At 42.2% G+C, this 19,503-nt stretch overlaps 1 protein-coding gene across 4 annotated transcripts in view; it reads right to left on the bottom strand.

Moving 5' to 3' along the window:
- Nucleotides 1–296: 296 nt before the first annotated feature.
- LOC129178745 (collagen and calcium-binding EGF domain-containing protein 1-like) overlaps nt 297–19,503 on the bottom strand; it is a 48,830-nt gene continuing 29,623 nt past the window's right edge. Inside the window, exons 3-12 of one of the 4 annotated variants that reach the window (XM_054771269.1) lie at nt 16,619–18,100; nt 14,692–14,744; nt 13,829–13,963; nt 13,410–13,556; nt 9,834–9,967; nt 9,402–9,516; nt 7,861–8,000; nt 7,662–7,697; nt 4,978–5,013; nt 297–3,936 (exon numbers count right to left, since the gene is read on the bottom strand). In XM_054771269.1, the coding sequence (XP_054627244.1) occupies nt 3,739–3,936; nt 4,978–5,013; nt 7,662–7,697; nt 7,861–8,000; nt 9,402–9,516; nt 9,834–9,967; nt 13,410–13,556; nt 13,829–13,963; nt 14,692–14,713 (963 nt within the window). In that variant the 5' untranslated portion in view covers nt 14,714–14,744; nt 16,619–18,100 and the 3' untranslated portion in view covers nt 297–3,738. Of the gene's footprint in view, nt 3,937–4,977; nt 5,014–7,661; nt 7,698–7,860; nt 8,001–9,401; nt 9,517–9,833; nt 9,968–13,409; nt 13,557–13,828; nt 13,964–14,691; nt 14,745–16,618; nt 19,296–19,503 lie in introns of those variants that run through there. The other 3 variants (XM_054771270.1, XM_054771267.1, XM_054771268.1) reach the window with 3 other exon arrangements.

The following is a 19,503-nucleotide window of genomic DNA, read 5'->3' as shown; positions in this document are numbered from 1 at the left end:
TATCCCCCCAGCTGTTTATACGCAAGCATTTGACCTGTGACCTCGGCTAGCGCCGCTTCTCATAACGACGCGTAGCCACGCTCGGGTTCAACATTTGAACGCTGCTGTGATTTCCGTCCATTTCCGTGCAGCGGCAGCGGGCAGGCCACACTAGCAACACACGCTCACGCTTCGTTGCCTTACTGGGAGAAGTGCGCTTTGGCGCCCTCCTGTGGTCAAGACCTGTCTAAACACACGCTGCAACAACAACAACAACAATGACGTCATCCGTCATGGCGAATGGAGTTTGGCAAAAAGAACTCATCATTCCATAAGATTAACAGCATTTTGGGAGGGAAAAAGTTGGAATTCTACCAGAATTCATGCTAGTCTTATGTTTTGAGAAAAAAGTGATCAATTCTGAGAATAAAAAATGATGAGCAAAAAAAGAAAAATTGCTATGAGAAAACATCAAGAATGACGTCATGTGTGATAGAAAATGGGGTTATGGCAAATTAAAAAAGTCTTGATATCACAGGAAAAACGTGGTAAAAAAGAGTACAAATGTAATTCTGGAAGAAATCATGTAAAATTACAGGAGAATAAAGTCACAGCAGTACAAGAATAATCATTAAAAATCATTTTTTTAACAACAGAAACCAAATTCTAAATACAAAAAGTCAGAATTTAATGAGAATAAAATCTTGTTTTTTTACATGTAATTGTGTTTTTGAGACCAAAAACTTGTCATTTTATGAGTCCTATTTTTTGAAAGAATATAATCTTGTTTTTGAGATGAAGAAGTTCTAATAAGAAGAAGAAGAAGAAGAAGAAGAATGTTCTACATTTCAAGTCATTTTGTCAGAAATTTTTTTGACAATCAAAGCAAAATTCTAAATACAAAAAGTCAGAATATAATGAGAATAAAATCTTTTTTTAACATAGAATTGTGTTTTTGAGACTAAAAAGTTGTCATTTTATGAATATTTTTTAAACAAATAGAATTGTGTGATGATGAAGATGAAAAGTTGCCATTTTTTGAGAATTAAAGTCCTATTATTTTGAAAGAATACAATCATGTTTTTGAGATTTTAAAGTTCGAATGAGAATCACGTTGTACATTTCCAAGCAAGCCATGTTGGCACAACAACAAAAGCAAAGTCAGAAATACAAACATCAGAATTGAATGAGAATAAAATCCTATTTTTTATGTATAACTAAAAGGTTTATTTTATTTTTTTAAAGAGTGGCCTGGTGGTTAGCACGTTGGCCTGGTGGTTAGCACGTTGGCCCGGTGGTTAGCATGGTGGCCCGGTGGTTAGAACATTGGCCTGGTGGTTAGAACATTGGCCTGGTGGTTAGTACGTTGGCCTGGTGGTTAGAACGTTGGCCTGGTGGTTAGCACGTTGGCCTGGTGGTTAGCACGGTGGCCTGGTGGTTAGCACGTTGGCCTGGTGGTTAGCACGGTGGCCTGGTGGTTAGCACGGTGGCCTGGTGGTTAGCACGATGGCCACACCGCCAGGAGAGGGTGAAGTGCTGCGTTCAAGTCCGTGTGGAGTTTGCATGTTCTCCCCGTGGGTTCCTCTAAATCAGGGGTGTCCAAACTTTTTCCAGCGAGGGCCAAAACCTAAAAAAACTAGAGAATGCCAGGGCCATTTTCATATTTAAAATTAAAGCAAAAAATAACATTTCCAAATTTTCCAAAAATTACATCTTTATTTGGTTTTGTTTATTTCTGATCTTTTTTTAATTTTTATTTTATTTTATTTTTTTTACAAAAATCTGTATTTTGTCTTGAATATTTCAACTCTGTGCAACTAAAATGACATTTTTTCCTCATCGTTGTGAAATCATAAAATTGTGACATTTTGTCTTTCCTTCGTATTTTGGCTTTGTTGTGGTAAAACTGCGTCTGTTTCATTTCTTTCTTCTCGTAGAGATGATTTCATTGCCATCATATGTGGCTTCATTTTCGTGACACTGTAACTTTTTCCACAAGTTAAAAAAGCACAACTTTACTTGTTTAGTGTGCTCGGCATACTTCAGCTTTATGATCGTAAAACGATGCTATTTTTCTCACAATATTACGTTATTCTCATAAAATGACGACTTTTCCTTGTTCGATTACACGCTTTTTTCTCTTAATATTTGGAGCTTATTCTTGTAAAACTACATTTTCTTTTATTATATTTGTAATATATGATTATATTTGATGATATATGATTCTATTTTTACAATGTGCCGCGGGCCAATCAAAAAACAGCTGTGGGCCTCAAATGGCCCCCGGGCCACACTTTGGACATCCCTGCTCTAACTCATCCATCGGGACGAATGTGTTGTCTGCATGTGCCCTGCCATTGGGGGCCACCAGGCCAGGGTGTACCCCGCCTCTGGCCCAAAGTCAGCTGGGATAGGCTCCAGCATGCCCCCGCAACCCTAACGAGGGGAAGCGGCGTAGAAAAGGGACGGATGGATGGTTTTCTGATGAAAGAGTTGTCATTTTATGAGAATAAAGACCCATTTTTGAAAAGAATATAATCCTGTTTTTGAGATGAAAAGGTTATAATAATAATAGTGATAATAATAATAATAATAATAATAATAATAATAATAATAATAATAATAATAATAATAATAATAATAATAATACTAACGTCATTTTGTCAGAACAACAGAAGCAAGATTCTAAATACAAAAAGTCGGAATTTAATGAGAATAAAATCAATTTTTTTAAATAGAATAGTGTTTTCGAGACTAAAAGGTTGTCGTTTTATGAGAATAAAGTCCCATTAAAAAGCAAGAATCTAATCATGTCTTTGAGATGAAAAGGTTATAACAGTAATCATAATAATCAGAATGATAATGTTGTACATTTTCAAGCAACAGTTATTTTGTCAGAACAACAGAAGCAAGATTCTAAATACAAAAAGTCGGAATTTAATGAGAAAAGCTCCATTTTTAAAAATAGAATTGTGTTTGAGAGTAAAAGGCTGCCGTTTTATGAAGATATACACATTTTTTTTAAAAGAATAATCATGTTTTGGAGATGAAGGTGTTCTTTTTATGTGACTAAAGTCCTACGAAAAGAAAAAGTTGTCATTTTAGGAGAATAAAGTTTTTTAAAGCGTGTAATTGTGTTTTGGAGAAAATGATTGTCGTTTTACGAGACGAAAGGATCACCATCAAGTTCTTGAGAAAAAACAAGCCAACTTCATAGAAATGAAGTTCGAGGAATGAATGAACAACGCATGAACGCTGGAGATGAAAACCACGCGGACGCGTGCAGGAAGGACGTCTTTACAAGGCGGCTGCCATTTTAGTCATTTGCATTTTCGGAATGTTTATCCAGGAAAAGCTGTCGTGTTTGCCACGATCAGATAAACGCAGCACGCCGTGTTCGTTTGGGATTCGCTCCGCTTGCAAATAAACAAGCCTTTCCTGCTTCAGTCCTTCAGACGCTGCATCACTTCCACGTTCATGTTGTCCTTTTTCCACAGTCGTAAGGACGCCGCATCTGCACGCACGCCATGAAAGCTGTACACGTCCACGCCGCCATGAGCAGCTCCACGCGACACCTGGAGGAGGAGGAGATCCACAGCGAGGGAAAGCTTTGTCGTTTCAGGTCCTCGCTCCCGCACAGGGCTTCCTGCCAGCCCCGTTTTGGACGTCCTGATCCCGGTTCCTCCATGTTTAAATGTCTGGAGAGCGTCCGCGTGGCTCTTACTGTTACGCTTCCTGTTGGTGTGAAAGGGTCAAAGGTCAGGTGCTGAGCATGACGCCCCCTCCTTGCCCGGACCCCCACTCCACAAAGTCCACCTCCTCCTCCCCGCTGGAATGAAGCGGGCCGTCCAGCGAGATGCCCCGCCGCTCCCCGAACACCTTCTCCTGCAGCTCGATGATGTCGTTGCGGATGTCGGCCATCATCAGGAGCAGGAAGTCGAAGGAGCCGGGCGGGCCCTGATGACACGCACGCACGCACGCACGCACACACATGCGCACACACACGCACGCACTTTAGTTTTCTGCACTGTACATCTTTAAAAATGCAAAAAGCCATCCAATGTACGTCAACGTATGCTAGACCAGTGGTGTCCAAACTGCAGCCCGGGGGCCACTTCTGGCAGGCAGCTAGTTTTTATTGGCCCGCCATATATTCTCAAAAATACAATGAAACAAGGAAAGTAAAAAAAAAAATGGAAAAAGGAGGAAACAGGCTGTGAAATGTACGAAGAAAAGGATGAAATACTAGCAACTAATAACCACAGATGGCGGTAGCTGATTGACTTCATTCATTCCGTTAACATTTTTAGCATAATCAGCCAAGCCGCCCCTCCCTGTTGTGACGGCAGGCGGAGGCACAATGGTGTCCCCGCAGAATCTGCCGCTCTTTTCCAACTTTACTCTGACCGGAACACATCCGCTCACACGTATCTTCCACTCACACTCGCAACGACACTTTCTCATTGTCGCAAGACGAGGGCGAGGTGCGTTCAGGGGCGCCCAGAACATCACGACACATCAACATTACATCATGAATTGATGAAGAGATACACCGTACAGTCACTGGGGGTGTCATGAGACGAGACGAGACGAGATTTTATGAAAAGTAACATTTAGAAAATATGACAGCATAGAGCAATCTACCAGTTTCTGCACTCTGTGTGTATGCTAGCGGCCCCGCCTCCACCCACCGAAACAAAAGAGACCGTATAACTGACAAAAGGGCTCACTCCGTTCATGCTGTTGTTCTACGGGAGAAAGGCGGCAAGGCGCTGAAGCCAATGCACAGAGTGAACCCTCGTCCTGCCTGCTCGGAGGCGGGAGACGAGGAAAACAGACACGCACGCACATGGCGATATACGGAGGCCGGCACAATGAGCCAGTTCGTTTTCATTCATCCTTCTGATTGGTGAATGAATGTATTATCGTGCCAGGATCCTGTGACGCCACCAACAGTCGTAATGTGCGTCGCATTCAAAGGTGTGGAAGTCAACTTACAGCAGGACCTCTGGCACCAGGAGATCCTCGGTCGCCCTGAAATTGAGAAAGATGACATTTAAAGAGGCTCGGGTTACGAAGAAGCTGGCAACATGCATTCCGACGTTCCAGACAAGAAGGCAGCGTCATATCACCCTTGGAAATTCCCTCGTTTTAATTTCTTGTTTAGTACAGGCACTGTTCAGGGCAGACTTCGTTTGTGTTTTGCACCAGGCACCTTGCAGGGCAACTAAGGGGTCCTCGGTAGGACCACAGCCTTGCAATCCCGGCATGTTAGCAAGCTTGTCCTTGCACCGTATGTGTGTAGTTAATGTGCTGATGTGTGTAGCTAACACGCATCCTGTCCGCTCTCCCCCACAATTACAGCTTTCAAAAGAAAAAAACAATCATATTCCTACTTTTCTTGGAGAATAAAGCTGTAATGTCACCATAATTAACAAAAAACACCCCAACAACCTAAGAGTACAAGAATAAAACTGTTTTTATTGGGAAAAAAGTCACAATATTTCAAGCATAAAGTTATGTCTTTCATGAGGAAAGACAAAGTTGTGTTATTATTAAGGCTGTCAAAGTTAAAGCGTGAATAACGCGTTAAGGGAAGCTTCCTTTAACAGCAATATTCACACGATTACCGTACGCACGTCCTGTTTGACCCGCGGCGCTGCAAGCGGGAGCAAACATTGAGCAGAAACGGAGCAAGAAAAGCTTATTTTGATTTTAGCCTCAAAGGCCTGGCAGAAGGCTCTCGCAACAAGACCAAAGTTCTTCGTCTCTGTCGCTGTGGCTTTAATTGTCACGGACTACACCGGTGTGCCGGAGAAGCGAGAAGGTGGGCTACCGAAGCACTGCCGGTATCTTTTATATAGTGGTACCTTGGCGTACGAGTGTCCCAACTAACGAGTGTTTTTGTGTTTTTGGTTTTTTTAGAAGCGAGCCGTCTGTGGGCTGTTTTTTTTTGTGCTTGGAACTGCGAGCTAAAATCCGGGTACGAGCTGCTGGTTGACAACAGGCATAGCCGAGGACAGCTATGGAGGGGCTCTGTCCATTCAGCGCTAGCATTAGCAGCGCACTAGTGAGTCATCAGTAAAACACACGTACATGATAGCGATCTAATTGATCTTATTTTTTACGTATTGTGTAAAACTAAGACAGGAACAACATCAAATTAAAAGCAGGAAATGAATACAGAGCCACCATCCACCAGTACCAGCCTGGACGTGTTTTTCAGAGAGGCTGTGCACCACAAACACCCACATTAGCGCTCAATAAGGTCATCAAATCTTACTTTTTATGCTTTCCCACAGAGTATCAGCATTTATGAGCAAATATGACACATCTGTGTGACTTTCTCTTAAATTTCTCTGAAAAAAGTATCTATCTGTCTGTCTGTCCGTGTAGCCTGTGAGAACAGGAGAAGGTGCGTTCAAGGACGGTCAAACAAAGTGGGACAAATTGCCGCTCGCATTAAGCATTCAAAAACTGGGGGATTTCTAACTGTGTGCTATTTTTGAACCCACTATCCACCAGTACCAGCCTGGATTTGCTCTTCAGAGAGGTTGTGTACCGAACAAACATGCAAGAAGGTGCGTTCAAGGACCGTCAAACAAAGTGGGACAAAACGCCGCTCACATTAAACATGCAAAAACTGCGGAATTTGTAACTGTATATTATTTTTTCAAATAAAATAATGGCCCATATTTCCAAAATTGATATCCCTTTACATAAAAATTGATGTAGCTATCGTTGTAGTTGCGTATCAAATCGTTTACCACAAAGAGATTGACATCCCTACTTATCATAGATTAAAACATGTTTTCATCTGCAATTAAATGTGATTAATTATGAGTTAACTGCGGATGAAAATGCGATTAATCCCAATGAAATATTTTACTTGATTGACAGCCGTGATTAAAATTATTATTGTTTTTAGAATTAGAATATTCCCACAAAACACACAATATTACAAGGACAAAGTTGTGTCTTTTCGAGGGTAAAAATAACTATTATGTTGTGTTTTTGCGAGTAAAGAATACATTTGTATATTTCAGAGAAACAAAGGCGTAATATTACAGTGCATGAAGGTCGGCATATCACAACAATTCATTTTTATTTTAAAGAAAACAAGAATAAAGTTGAAAAAAGTTGTGTTGTTACACAAATAATGTTGGTTATTTTTTTTAGAAAAATGTTGCAATAAGAGAAGAACAAATTTGTGTTTTCATAGAGAAAAAAAAATCACATCAAATCACACAAAAAAGTTTTCCAGACAAAACACACAACACACTATCACACAAATAAAGTTGTGTGTTTTTGAGAAAAAAAAAGTCATATAAAGAAAAATGCCCAAATATCACAAGAATACATTTGGAATATTGCAACAAATATAAATATTTATATTTTACAGAAAAAATATAAATATGATAAAGCTGTGTTTTATTGAGAAAAAAGGCAAAGTGTGCGTGCATAAAGTTGTACATAATAGAGAAAAGAGTTGTCTTTATATTTTTATTTTCAAGTTTTGCTGTCATATTACTTGAGAATATGATTTCTTTATCATAATCGTACAGTAATGTGCAAGCGCAAGCGGGTATTGTAGCTCCACAGTGAGGCCGCTAGAGGGCAACACTGCATCTCCCTGAAATCAACACAAGCAACAGTTGGAGGAAATAAGATATTTAGCTGACCTTTGAACCGTCTCTTCCCGGGGCCCCAGGTGGTCCCTGCATGGAGGATAAGACACAAGATGGAAATGTTTGACTGCTTCCTCTCAACACCTCCACACTGACTTTAGAAAGTTGCGTGTAAAAATGTCTGCCTGTCTACTTTAAGCAGTTTGGGTGACCAGCCTTGAATTTCATATAAAAATGGATGTTTTCTTTTTACCACGGGTCCTCTGCGGCCCCTTTTGATGTGCCTCAAGTCAGGCTCTGGACCCATGGGTCCCATGTCCCCCCGGGGTCCCCGAGGGCCTGGTGGGCCCTCACTGCCTGGGTCCCCTCTCTTGCCGGGCTCCCCGGGATGTCCTGTGGGGAACAAAACAACAAAAGATTGAACGGTTAGATCGATCGAATAGAAACATTGCACCATGAACAGAACAATAGTCTGAACAGATAGATTGATCAAAAGACAGAACTATAGAACTGAAGAACCACGGAAAGAACGATAGAGCGAATGGACTGATCAAACGAATAGATTGAAGGATACACTGATAAAACAACAAATAGAACCATAGATAGAACGATAGATCAAGCGACAGAATGATAAAACCTTAGAACCATAGAAAGAATGACAGGTGAAATGAATCGAGCAAATAACAGAATAGATAGCAATAGATAGACAATGAATCAAACAATAGATAGAATGGGTGAATTGTACAATAGAACCATAGCCCAAAAGATAGAACAAAAGATCAAATGACAGAGCCACAAAACCATAGAAACCCTAGAAAGAACAATAGATCGAACAGATAGAATGATAGAACCATAGAACTATAGAAAAAAAACAGAAAAAATTATTAATCAATAGAATGATAGAACCATAGAAAGAACCATGTAAAAAATTTTAGATCAAACGGATAGATTGATAGATCCGTCAAAATACAGACAGAACCATAAACCAAACGACAGAATGATAAAACCAGAGAAAGAACCATAGATCAAACGATGATATAACAAATGATAGAACCATACAAAGAACCATAGAAAAATGATAGCTCGAACAGATAGATCGAACAGCAGAATGACAGAACCATGAAACTACAGACAGAACCAACGATAGAACAATAGATGATGATAAAACCATGGAATCATAGAAAGAACCATAGATCAAATGGATAGATCAAACAATAGAATGATAAAACCATAGAAAGACCATAAAAACATGATCGCTCCAACGTATAGATATAAAGACATCATGACAGAACCATATAACTACAGACAGAACCATCGAACTGACAGATCGAAGGATGGATAACAATAAAACCATAAAACCATTGATAGAATGACAAATTGAAAGGATAGAACAAAGAGACAGATAAAAGGGAGAGGGCAAAAGACCAAACGATAAAAAGATCAAAAGGACCATAGAAAAACTGTTAAATCGAACATATCGATCAAACTAATAGAATGATAAAACCAGACAGAACCAAAGAACAGATCTAACGACAGAACGATATCACCATAGAACCACGGAAAGAACGATACATTCAACATACAGATCGAACAATAGAACAATATATTGAACAACAGAACCATAGACAGAACGATAGATGGAAAAGACAGATGGAAGGACGGATAACGATAAAACCATAGATAGAAGGACAGATCGAAGGGATAGAACAAACCAATAGATCGAACGGTAGCTCGAGCGACAGAACGACAGCTGGCAAGATAGATAGATGAATAAATAAGAGTACAAGTCGTCACCTGGGACTCCAGGGGGTCCTGGTGGGCCGGGTAGACCGGGTCTGCGTGTGCTGTCAGGACCTTTTCCTGGTCTCCCCACAGGAGGTTTGTCACTGCGGTTGGCCAGTTCAGGAACCTACAGCAACAAAGTGAAAACTAAAAATCCACAGAGTAGGAGTTTGTGCAATCAGCAGCATGCGCTCTGATAAGAATGAGGCGCTAGATGGCAATGGTTTTATTTGCATCGGACACGCTTCACGTTTACACTTCCACAATTCCACATGTCTGAAAAGGAGCAGGATGAAGTAGAGTTAGGGTGGCTTTCTGGGAGCTGAGAGTGCCTTCGGGTTATTGGGTTTTAGCGCCCCCTGTTGCTTGGGCATGCAAATAATATACATTTTCTTCAAACCCCCGAATAATATTTTGAAGTGTGGGCTAAATCGGTCATGTTACCTGGTTCTGTGACTGCGTGTTTGCCATCCTGAGTTTTAGCTGCAGCAGACTGTTTTTCATGTCGGTGAACTCCTGGCAGGTGAAGGAGCAGGTGGTGGCGCTCATCAGTGTGTTCGACTTCCCCGATGAACTCACTGCAAGCGAACGCAACACGGTGACGTTCAACGCGATACGAATGGTTTTGTGTTTGGACAATTGCATGCATGAATGGTGCTTGCTAATGCGTTGAAGCCAACAGACGTAACACTTGAAATCACAGCTCTGAAGTCATGACGCTTGCTAACAAGCCTTGTCTGATTATGATTCACTCCTTCAGTCCCACACATTGTTCAAAAGACTTGATTGGTCTTTCAAGGCACAAACAACATTGTGTTCTACGGCTATATAAACATGGAACCTACCAAAAGAAAGATTAGATTCCCGTCTTTCAGCAGAAAAAATACATTTGTGTCTATCGTTTTCCGTTCTTTAGTAATCAGTAGTAGAACATACTGTAGGTACGTTTCAGGAAAATATCAGTTCCCGAAGTGACAAGATACATTTCCAGACACCGCCAGGGCTGCCCTTTGTCACCGGTTCTGTTCATTCCTTTTATGGACAGAATTTGTAGGCGTAGCCAGGATGTTGAGGGGTTCCGGTTTGGTGGTTGCAGGATTGGGTCCTCTGCTTTAGGCAGATGATGTGGTCCTGCTGGCTTCATGGAGCTGTGACCTTCAACTCTCACTGGATCGGTTCGCGGCCGAGTGTGAAGGTGCCAGGAGGACATTCAGCACCTCCAAGTCCGAGTCCATGGTTCTCGCCCGGAAAAGGATGGAGTGCCATCTCTGGGTCGGGGATGAGATCCTGCCCCAAGTGGAGGAATTTAAATAACTCGGGGTCTTGTTCACGAGTGAGGGAAGGATGGAATGCAAGATTGACAGGTGGATCGGTGCGGCGTCTGCAGTGATGCGGACTCTGCATCGGTCCGTTGTGGTGAAGAGGGGGCTCAGCCGAAAGGCAAAGCTCTCAATTTACCGGTGGATCTACGTTCCTACCCTCACCTGTGGTCATGAGCTTTGGGTAGGGACCGAAAGGACAAGATGGCAGGTGCAAGCGTCCAAAATGAGTTTTCTCCGCTGGGCTCTCCCTTAGAGATACTTGTAAGGTGAGAAGCACTGTCATCCGGCAGAAACTCAGAGTAGAACCACTGCTCCTTCGCATTGAGAGGAGCCTGGCTGGGAACGCTGAGGGATCTACCGGGGGGAGATGGACGAAGTGGCCAGGGAGAGGGAAGTCTGCTTAGGCTGCTGCCCCCGCAACCCAACCCAGATAAGTGGTAGAAGATGGATGGATCCATTTCGCACATAACTTTCACTTTGATATTTTTTGCTTTCTAAACAACTATATCAACACAAACACAAAAAAGGGTTGTTTTACATCAAAATAACAATTTATTTACAAATTTAACACCATGAACCATCTACAATTTTCACATTTGGAACTGAACTATGTGTGTGCACGCGTGTGCGCATGCAGGCACGTGTGCATGCGTTAAAATGTCCCTTCAGCACGCTACACTCCTCCGCGCTCTCTCACTTCCTCCTTCCTGTCATGGGTGTTTTTTCCGTCCACATGATCTCTGCCGAGCTCTTAAGGCTTAAAATTGCTGTGAAGTGAAATCCATTAGCGGGGAGTCGCGTCGTCACCTCTTTTTGCCTCTGGCGCGAAAAAACGTGTAAATACATTGTTGGGATCGAGCGTTCATGTTTATAAAAACTTTTAAGTACCGTACATCTTAATGTCCAATGCTGAGCTAGAAGCTAGCGCTAACACAGCATGAGATGTGTCCTGGCTGGTCCACCAATGTCATTCACCACTAATCAGGGGTCAGCGTGGCAACAGTCCCCCAGATTCAAGTCTTCTGTTGTCTGTTTAGCTGATGCTATGAACTTTAGTTCGATTAGAAGGATCGTAAACGATTGTTCCACACTGTGGCTTTAAGCCCAACACATCTGTAATGACAAATGAGCGGCATGTAGTGACTTCGGGCAACACCCCCTTGTAATTGTTCTAACTTTATGATGAAACCCTCCCACGTTCACTGGTTTTTCATCATCTTACAAGTTTGCCTCTGGCAAGCTGCAGCACACACAGCGTGGATTTACTGTTCTGCTTCATGCTAGGGAGTACAAACATGTGACCATTACCAACATAAAGACGCACAGCTGCTCCGCACGGGCCGTGTGTCTATTCCATGCGCTCATATATGCTTCTATCTTCATACGTATTTCTCATGCATGGGTCGTCCCTGAGGGGTGCACCTGTATGATAAGTGATATCAAAAGCAGTCACACGTGTGTGTGATTTGAAACACATGTGAGGTGAATTATGTTTTGGGCTGCGGGTTGCAATTTTGCAAGGAATGGTACTTTACTTTATATATATATATATATATATATATATATATAAACCACATATATATATATATAGGTAATTTTTAAAGGTTTTTTTTATAAGGCATGCAACCATATTTGGTACCTTAAATTGTAAATGAATGATATAATGAACCATGTGATTTTCATGAGCCAATCAGTAAAGGACAGTAATGATCCTAAATGCTCATTATAGTGGAAGTAAAGTAAAGCATACTAAAATAAACTTTCAAACATTTACTAAAGTTTCTCTTTTTCTTTTTTAAGGGATATTCTGGAACATGAAGTATTTTAGTGTCCTATAAGGGAGAAAAATCATAACAGAAATAAAGTAATAAATACAAAAATAGATATGTATTTTTTTCAGTACAAAATACATTTTAAAAAATTACAAAGAAAAAAATCAGTAATTATAATTTTTTTGTATGATTAACAGATTTAAACTGAATGTTTTTTTTTTATTTTTTTCTTTACTCTGCAGCACTTTCAGATTGCCAAAATGTAAGGTGCAATCCAATTAAAATGTATTATTATTATTATTATTATTATCATTATTATGTTTAAATATAAGCACACAAAAATATACGAGACATATTTCATCAAAAATAAAGTAATTAAAAAATAATTGATGAAAAGGTTGAACTATAATGTTTAAATATAAGCACACACAAATGTCGTAAATATAATGTTTAAATATAAGCATATACAAATGTAATGTACATATTTCATCTGGATTTAACACTGTTTCATTTTTAGCTTTTACTTTTTACCTTTTACAGTGGAATAAAAGTCAACTAGACTTATATACGCGTAAAAATGCTCATAAAGTTGTTTTTTAAAAGGGATGTTATTGTTTTTAAAATGGGATTATTCTGTCTTTCGGTGTCCTATAAGGCAGAAAAACAGTGCGACACATATTGAAAATATAAAACAATACAAATATACATTTGAATGTACAAATTACAATGAACAATAACTGCTATGATTAAAAGATTCAAACATAATCCGACTGTGGTCTGAAAAACAACACCTTGACTGCAGAAGAACGACATGAAATTGGAGGTTTCAGTTCATATTCCTTCCCTGACAACGTCAGCAGCATCCATAGCAACCGCCATGGCGACAACAGACACCGACAGGTGGAAACACAGTTTAGTGGTCTTACGGTTGTGCACGGCGATGCAGGAGCGCTGGTCCGGCGCCAGGATGTACCCGCTGTGACAGCGACACAGGAAGCTGCCGGCCGTGTTCACGCACTCGTGGTCGCACACGCCGCTGACGCTGCTCGACTGCTGCTCGCACTCATCGATGTCTGGACCAGAGGACAATCTGACATGAGGACGTTCATCTCACGCAAACATTGGCGGCGTGATGACGCTAGAACAGCACCGGATCCACAAGAGAGCGCTGTTTTCCCCATCTTTCTATGACGGGTTTTATAATGCATTTTTTTTAGCTCTGCCTAGCAACAAGTGGCCGCACGAACAAGACTTGACGAGGAAAAAATACAAATCTAAAAAAAAAACATATAGATTGAGTGTATAAACCAGCTAATGTTGTGGCGTACTGATACGGGATACTGACCCAGACAATAGGGAGACTTGTGGTTGCGGTGTCTCTCCCGGTCGAAGCGATAGCCGGGATAACACGTGCACACGACTCGTCCAAAGTTGTCCGTGCATTGCTGCTCGCACGGCGACGCGGCACAAACATCAACACCTGCACACAAGCGAAAGAAGTTGTTTGCGTACGAGGCACATCCTCCCAAAGTTGTCTGATGAGTGTTTTTGCAGTAGCTTCTTACAATCAGCAAAGCACTCCTGTCATACAGACAATCTTTGACTAACTTTTTGGTAAGAGGTCCTCAAAAACAGCAGAGCTACCCTGTTTTATAAGGCATCCTGGACTAGTGTAATCATACAATGTGTTTGGATTTTGAACTCGCTTTATTATAAGACTGCCTCAGTTTTAGGGAAACAGTGACCTCTAGCGGATGACGGTATGTACTGCGGGTGTACCGAGCCACTTTTACCCTCTAATTTGGTCGTTTTCCAACGTATTGCCTAAAAAAGTGACTTCCCCCGCCTTTAGAATACAACAGACTCATGCTTGATTTATGACATATTCCATTTCAGCAGAAATGGGGCAGAAAAAAGTGCCAGAAATCCGTTATTGGCTGCTTTGTTGTTTACGCCAGCGATGTGAGCGAGTTGGCAAGCGGCGCTCCTTCTAGCGCTATTATTCCAAAAGCGACAAAAGCATTAATGTGGGATTCTCTGGAACGACACACAAACCAATGTGGTCTCCAGATCTTGTTTTGCTGCAGGATGTTGCCATCTATAAAGCTGCAAAAAGTAGGTTTTAGGAAGAGCATGGCAGTCAGATGTGTGTTTGTGTGTGTGTGTGTGTGAGAGAGACGCATCAAGTTAAAAGTGTGTTTTACCTACTTTCAGGTATGCACCGGCCCATCACAAACCTGAAACCCTCACAGCATTTCCTCCTGGGGGAGAGAACACAAGGAAAAAAAAGGTTAGATTTTAGAGACTCTTCCATTTCCTTTCACCCATTAAAGTTGCCAGTTGTATTGATGCAACGTAATGATTATCTGAAGGTGACGTGGCGGCTAACGACCAAGCTAACGAGTGTTTAACAAACTAGTAAGTTACCAGCATCATAATTATTAATGTTGCCGACAGGAGCACGCAAACATTACAGTAAAGACCTGAAATACAAAGTCCACGGTGATTTTTGATGAGCTTTTTCATGCTGTTAAAGAGCGCCCAGCATTTTGCTAGCAAGTGACCTGACAAGTTGCTAGCATGCTAAGTTGAGTGACTCTGCAGGTTGTTTACTGCTAGCATGCTAAGCTAAGTGACTCTGCAGGTTGTTTTGCCAAAAAGTTAAAAGGAAACGCGGCTAATCTTGAAGAAATGTAAATGTAATTATTCGAAATAAAATGATGAATAATAATCATATTCAATTGAATTCAGTTTCAATTGACTTCAATTTCATTTTTAATTTAGGTGTGAAAACCCATCTTTTTAGTCTGGTATAAATATACTCCTAAACGGTTATTTTTGGTGTTTTTTTTCACCAATTACTTTGATATTCTTATACCGTATGCCAAATATAAATATACATCTAATATAATAAATATAGAATATTTGCTATTGTCATAATATGTTTTTTTTTGTCTTTAGTGTGTGTGTGTCCTTGGGTGCTTGTAAGTAGTACTACTACTACTACCACTACTAGTACTAGTACTACTACTAGTAATAATAGATTTTATTTTTATTGCACTTTACATTTCAGCAATGTCAAAGTGCCACAAAGAAAAAACCCCACAATTAGTTATAAAATTAAATTAAAACCAAACTTATAAACAATATGAGTAAAACACTTTTAAAAAGGTAGTAAAGTATTGTTATTTTTACTATGAGCAGCAGCAGACATGGTAGCCTTAAAACAATAATAATAATGAATATAAAATATGTAATGAAATAAAAAAGATACAAAAATTAATCACAGACACGAGCAACAGCAAGGACAATAACAACACTAACAATATCTTTTTCCAGTCATTAAGTCAAGTAAGTGAAACGACTAAAAGGAAAAGCACGCCTCTAAAGTCGCACAAAAACAGCTGCAACGTGTTTCCAACACTTTTATGCACAAAGACGGACTGAATTCCTCACGCCAGCGACAAATGGCAAAGGTGTAGCGGTGGCCATACTCGACCGTTAAGAACGTTAAAGAGTGACTTTACTACATTTCCTGCGCTGCTCATGAAAGGCGACAGTTTGACACTGGAACGGATGATTCCCACCCCTCCTTGAAAGGAGGATGAATTGTGCTGAGCGTCACGGACTGAGACAAGATAACCAAACAGAATCGTGATGTGTGACGTCAGCGTGGATGCCGTGGCAAACGTCTGGATCCTGGAAGTGCGCCCATCTTGAGGGTTTCTGCACGCCGTTGTTCCCTACAAGCGCTCTGGAGTGTTTGCAGCGAATAGAAGGATTGCGCACCAGAAGGAGGAAGGCAGGAAGTACACGACAAAGTTGCTTTATTCTCCTGCAGCCTCCGTGCAGCGCAGCCCTAAATCATCACGATCCGGCCCCCCCCCCTTCCCCCGGAGTGAACAATAACCCATAAAACGTCCAGACTGGCCCGAATTGATGAGAGCCAGATGATCCCACGGATGGCTTTAATCCGACGCTCGCAGCGGCGCGGGCGGCCTCGGAGGACGGCGAGACGGGGCGGAGGTGGAGACAGGTGGGTGGAAGTCAGGATGAACGTTGTCACTGCTTCACCGAGTCCGTCAACACGTCGGCCAGGAGATAACCACTCGCACATGGGGGGGGAAACTCATACCTTGATGCTCGGCTGGACTGCGATGTTGCAACATGAAGTCAGGATGAAGCCGTACGTGGTGACGGATGACCTCACCTCCACGAGGCTCTTACGCAACATCCCAAAGTTTGGGGGGGGGATGAGCTTCCAAGCTCCTCGGAATGGCGGAGATTCTCTCACAGCTGGTTTGTTATGAACGAGGAGCATGGAGGCTTCTTCTTCATGGCCGTTTAAGGCGTCCTTGTGGTGGTGGTGCTATGATGGACACTATCACCAGGTGGCGCTGGCAGTAATACACAACTACCACAACAACAACAACACATGGGGGCTCCTGCAATATAGAGCATCTTTGACTATTGTTTGTGAAAGTAGGTCCCTAAAAACAGCAGAGTGATCTTGTCGTATAAAGGATCTTTGTCGTTTATGCAGCAGATCCTTAAAAACAGTACAGCACTCCTGTTTATGCGGTAGAGCCGTAAAAACAGCAGAGCGCTCCTGTCAAATAGAGGACCTTTGACTCGTGTTTATGTATGTATGTATGTATGTACTTTATTTATCCCACAGCGGGGAAATTTACTTGTGGATTATTATTATTATTAATTATGCAGTAGGTACTGAAAAACAGCAGCACTCTCCTGTCATGGAGGATCTTTGGCTCGTGTTTATGAAGTAGATCCCCAAAAATAGCAGAGCACTCATGTTTATGCAGTGGATCCCCAAAAAGAGCAAAGCGCTCCTGTAATACAGAGGATCTTTGACTAGTGTTAATGCAGTAGGTTCCTAAAAACAGCAGAGCACTCCTGTTTATGCAGTAGATCCCCAAAAAGAGCAAAGCGCTCCTGTTTATGCAGTAGATCCCCAAAAAGAGCAAAGCCCTCCTGTCATACAGAGGATCTTTGACTAGCGTTGATGCAGAAGGTCCTTAAAAACAGCAGAGCTCTCCTGTCATACAGAGGATCTTTGGCTTGTGTTTATGAAGTCCCTAACAACAGCAGAGCGCTCCTGTCATTTAGAGGATATTAATGACGAGCGATTTTTGCATTTGTTCTAGAATCACTGCTGTCATTTTGAGGTTAGACGCTGGATGCTAACCATTCGTGATTCTTCCAACATCAGGAAGTGCTAATGAGAGTGCTAATGAGAGTGCTAATGAGAGTGCTGTAGTAGCGTCAGGCAGTACCAGTGATGACGCGGTGACATCAGCATGTGACCCGGTGGAGGACATGGAGGAAGCCACGCTGTCTGCACCAGCACACGAGGGCAGGAGGAGCGTTGACCCGTGTGTTTTTGTTTTGCTGTGTGAAAGTATGTTGGACAGACAGGAAACAGGCCCGATCGCCTCTGGAACGCACGGTGGAGAGTTTGTGTGTGTGGGTTCTGCTTAGTACCTTTGCGGTTCTTCGGCTTGGGAAAGGGAATCCTTTGGCATCGTTCCTGGAAACTGCTCGCGCTGCTGCGGACGAGTTTATCTTCCCCACATTTTGCTCTCTCTGATGTTGGTGGCTGTTGAACAAGATTGCCTAATGGAGTGCTAACACTAGCTTGTGGTTACGGTGAACACACAGCTGTCAACACCCCATCTTTACGTTGTCAACAACCTTTGGCAGAACCCGCCATCTGGACTTAAAGACCTCCAGTTGGTCTACAGTACACTTCTTCAAACGTCTATCTATCGGTATCACGATACAGCCCTCACAATATCTTCATCACGCATTGTGGTGGTAGCGTCGTCGTTCGGGGCTGCACGAGTGCTACTGGCACTGGGGGAGCTGCGGTTCATTCAGAGGCAAGATGAATTCCAACATGCACTGTGACATTGTAAAACGAAGCATTTCCTTTTTCTTCTTGATTTTCATGAGGCATAACAGCAGGCAGCATATCATGCACTGTCAAAGTCACATCCAACACACTTGCTTCCTAAATCTTGGCGACGTATTGTTAAAAACTATCCCATTTTTCTATCTTTTGGAATATTTTGGCAACATAATCGTCTTGCCTTTAGTCAAGCATGGTGGCGTCATGGTCTGAGGCTGCACGAGTGCTGGTGGCACTTGGGAGGAGCTGCGGTTCATTGAGGGAAAATGTGAATTCCAGCATTCACTGTGACACTGTAAAGCAGAAACGGTTTTCCAACATGATGAGGAGGCCAAGATGACACGTGGCTTGCTGAGGAAGCTGAAGGTGAAAGTGATGCGTATGAAGGATGTCTCATCCACACCCGAACCCAACCGAGCACCCGTGGGGCGTCCTCAAACGAAGGGAAGGAAGGTGGAGGAGTGTCAGGTGTCTCACATCCACCAGCCCCACCAGTGAAGTCATCATGGAGGAGAGTCCAGTAACAACCAGTGCAGTTGTGCTCAATTCCAAGAGGCTTACGTACGGACGTTTGGTGCAGGAGAATCTCTCAAACCACTTTTGAAATGAAAGAACCCAACATTGCTGACCCCTGACCTCAAAGATGGCCACCGTGAGATGCACGTGGATTCAAATCCATGTTTTCCTTCAGCATCTGGAGCCTCTTGTACAAGAGCGACGACCCTCTGACAAAGACCACACGCACAAATACAAATACTGCAATACTACTTCAACAACCGGCTCCCGCCAACGTCAGAAATGCCTGCACAACACAAAACCATAGATGGAGAGTGAGTGGATGGATGGATGGATGGATGGATGGGTGGATGGATGGGTGGATGGATGGATGGATGGATGGGTGGGTGGATGGATGAGTGGATGGATGGATGGGTGGATGGATGGATGGATGATGGATGGGTGGATGGATGGATAGATGGATGTATAGATGGATGGGTGGATGGATGGATGGATGGATGGGGGGGTGGATGGATGGATGGATGGGTGGATGGATGGATGGATGGGTGGATGGATGAAAGGATGGATGAAAGGAT

The sequence above is a fragment of the Dunckerocampus dactyliophorus genome, chromosome 3 (genome assembly GCF_027744805.1).
Source record: "Dunckerocampus dactyliophorus isolate RoL2022-P2 chromosome 3, RoL_Ddac_1.1, whole genome shotgun sequence".
In the NCBI taxonomy this organism is placed as follows: domain Eukaryota; kingdom Metazoa; phylum Chordata; class Actinopteri; order Syngnathiformes; family Syngnathidae; genus Dunckerocampus; species Dunckerocampus dactyliophorus.
Note: the sequence above shows the minus strand (reverse complement) of the source record. Positions and strands in the feature narration are given on the sequence as shown.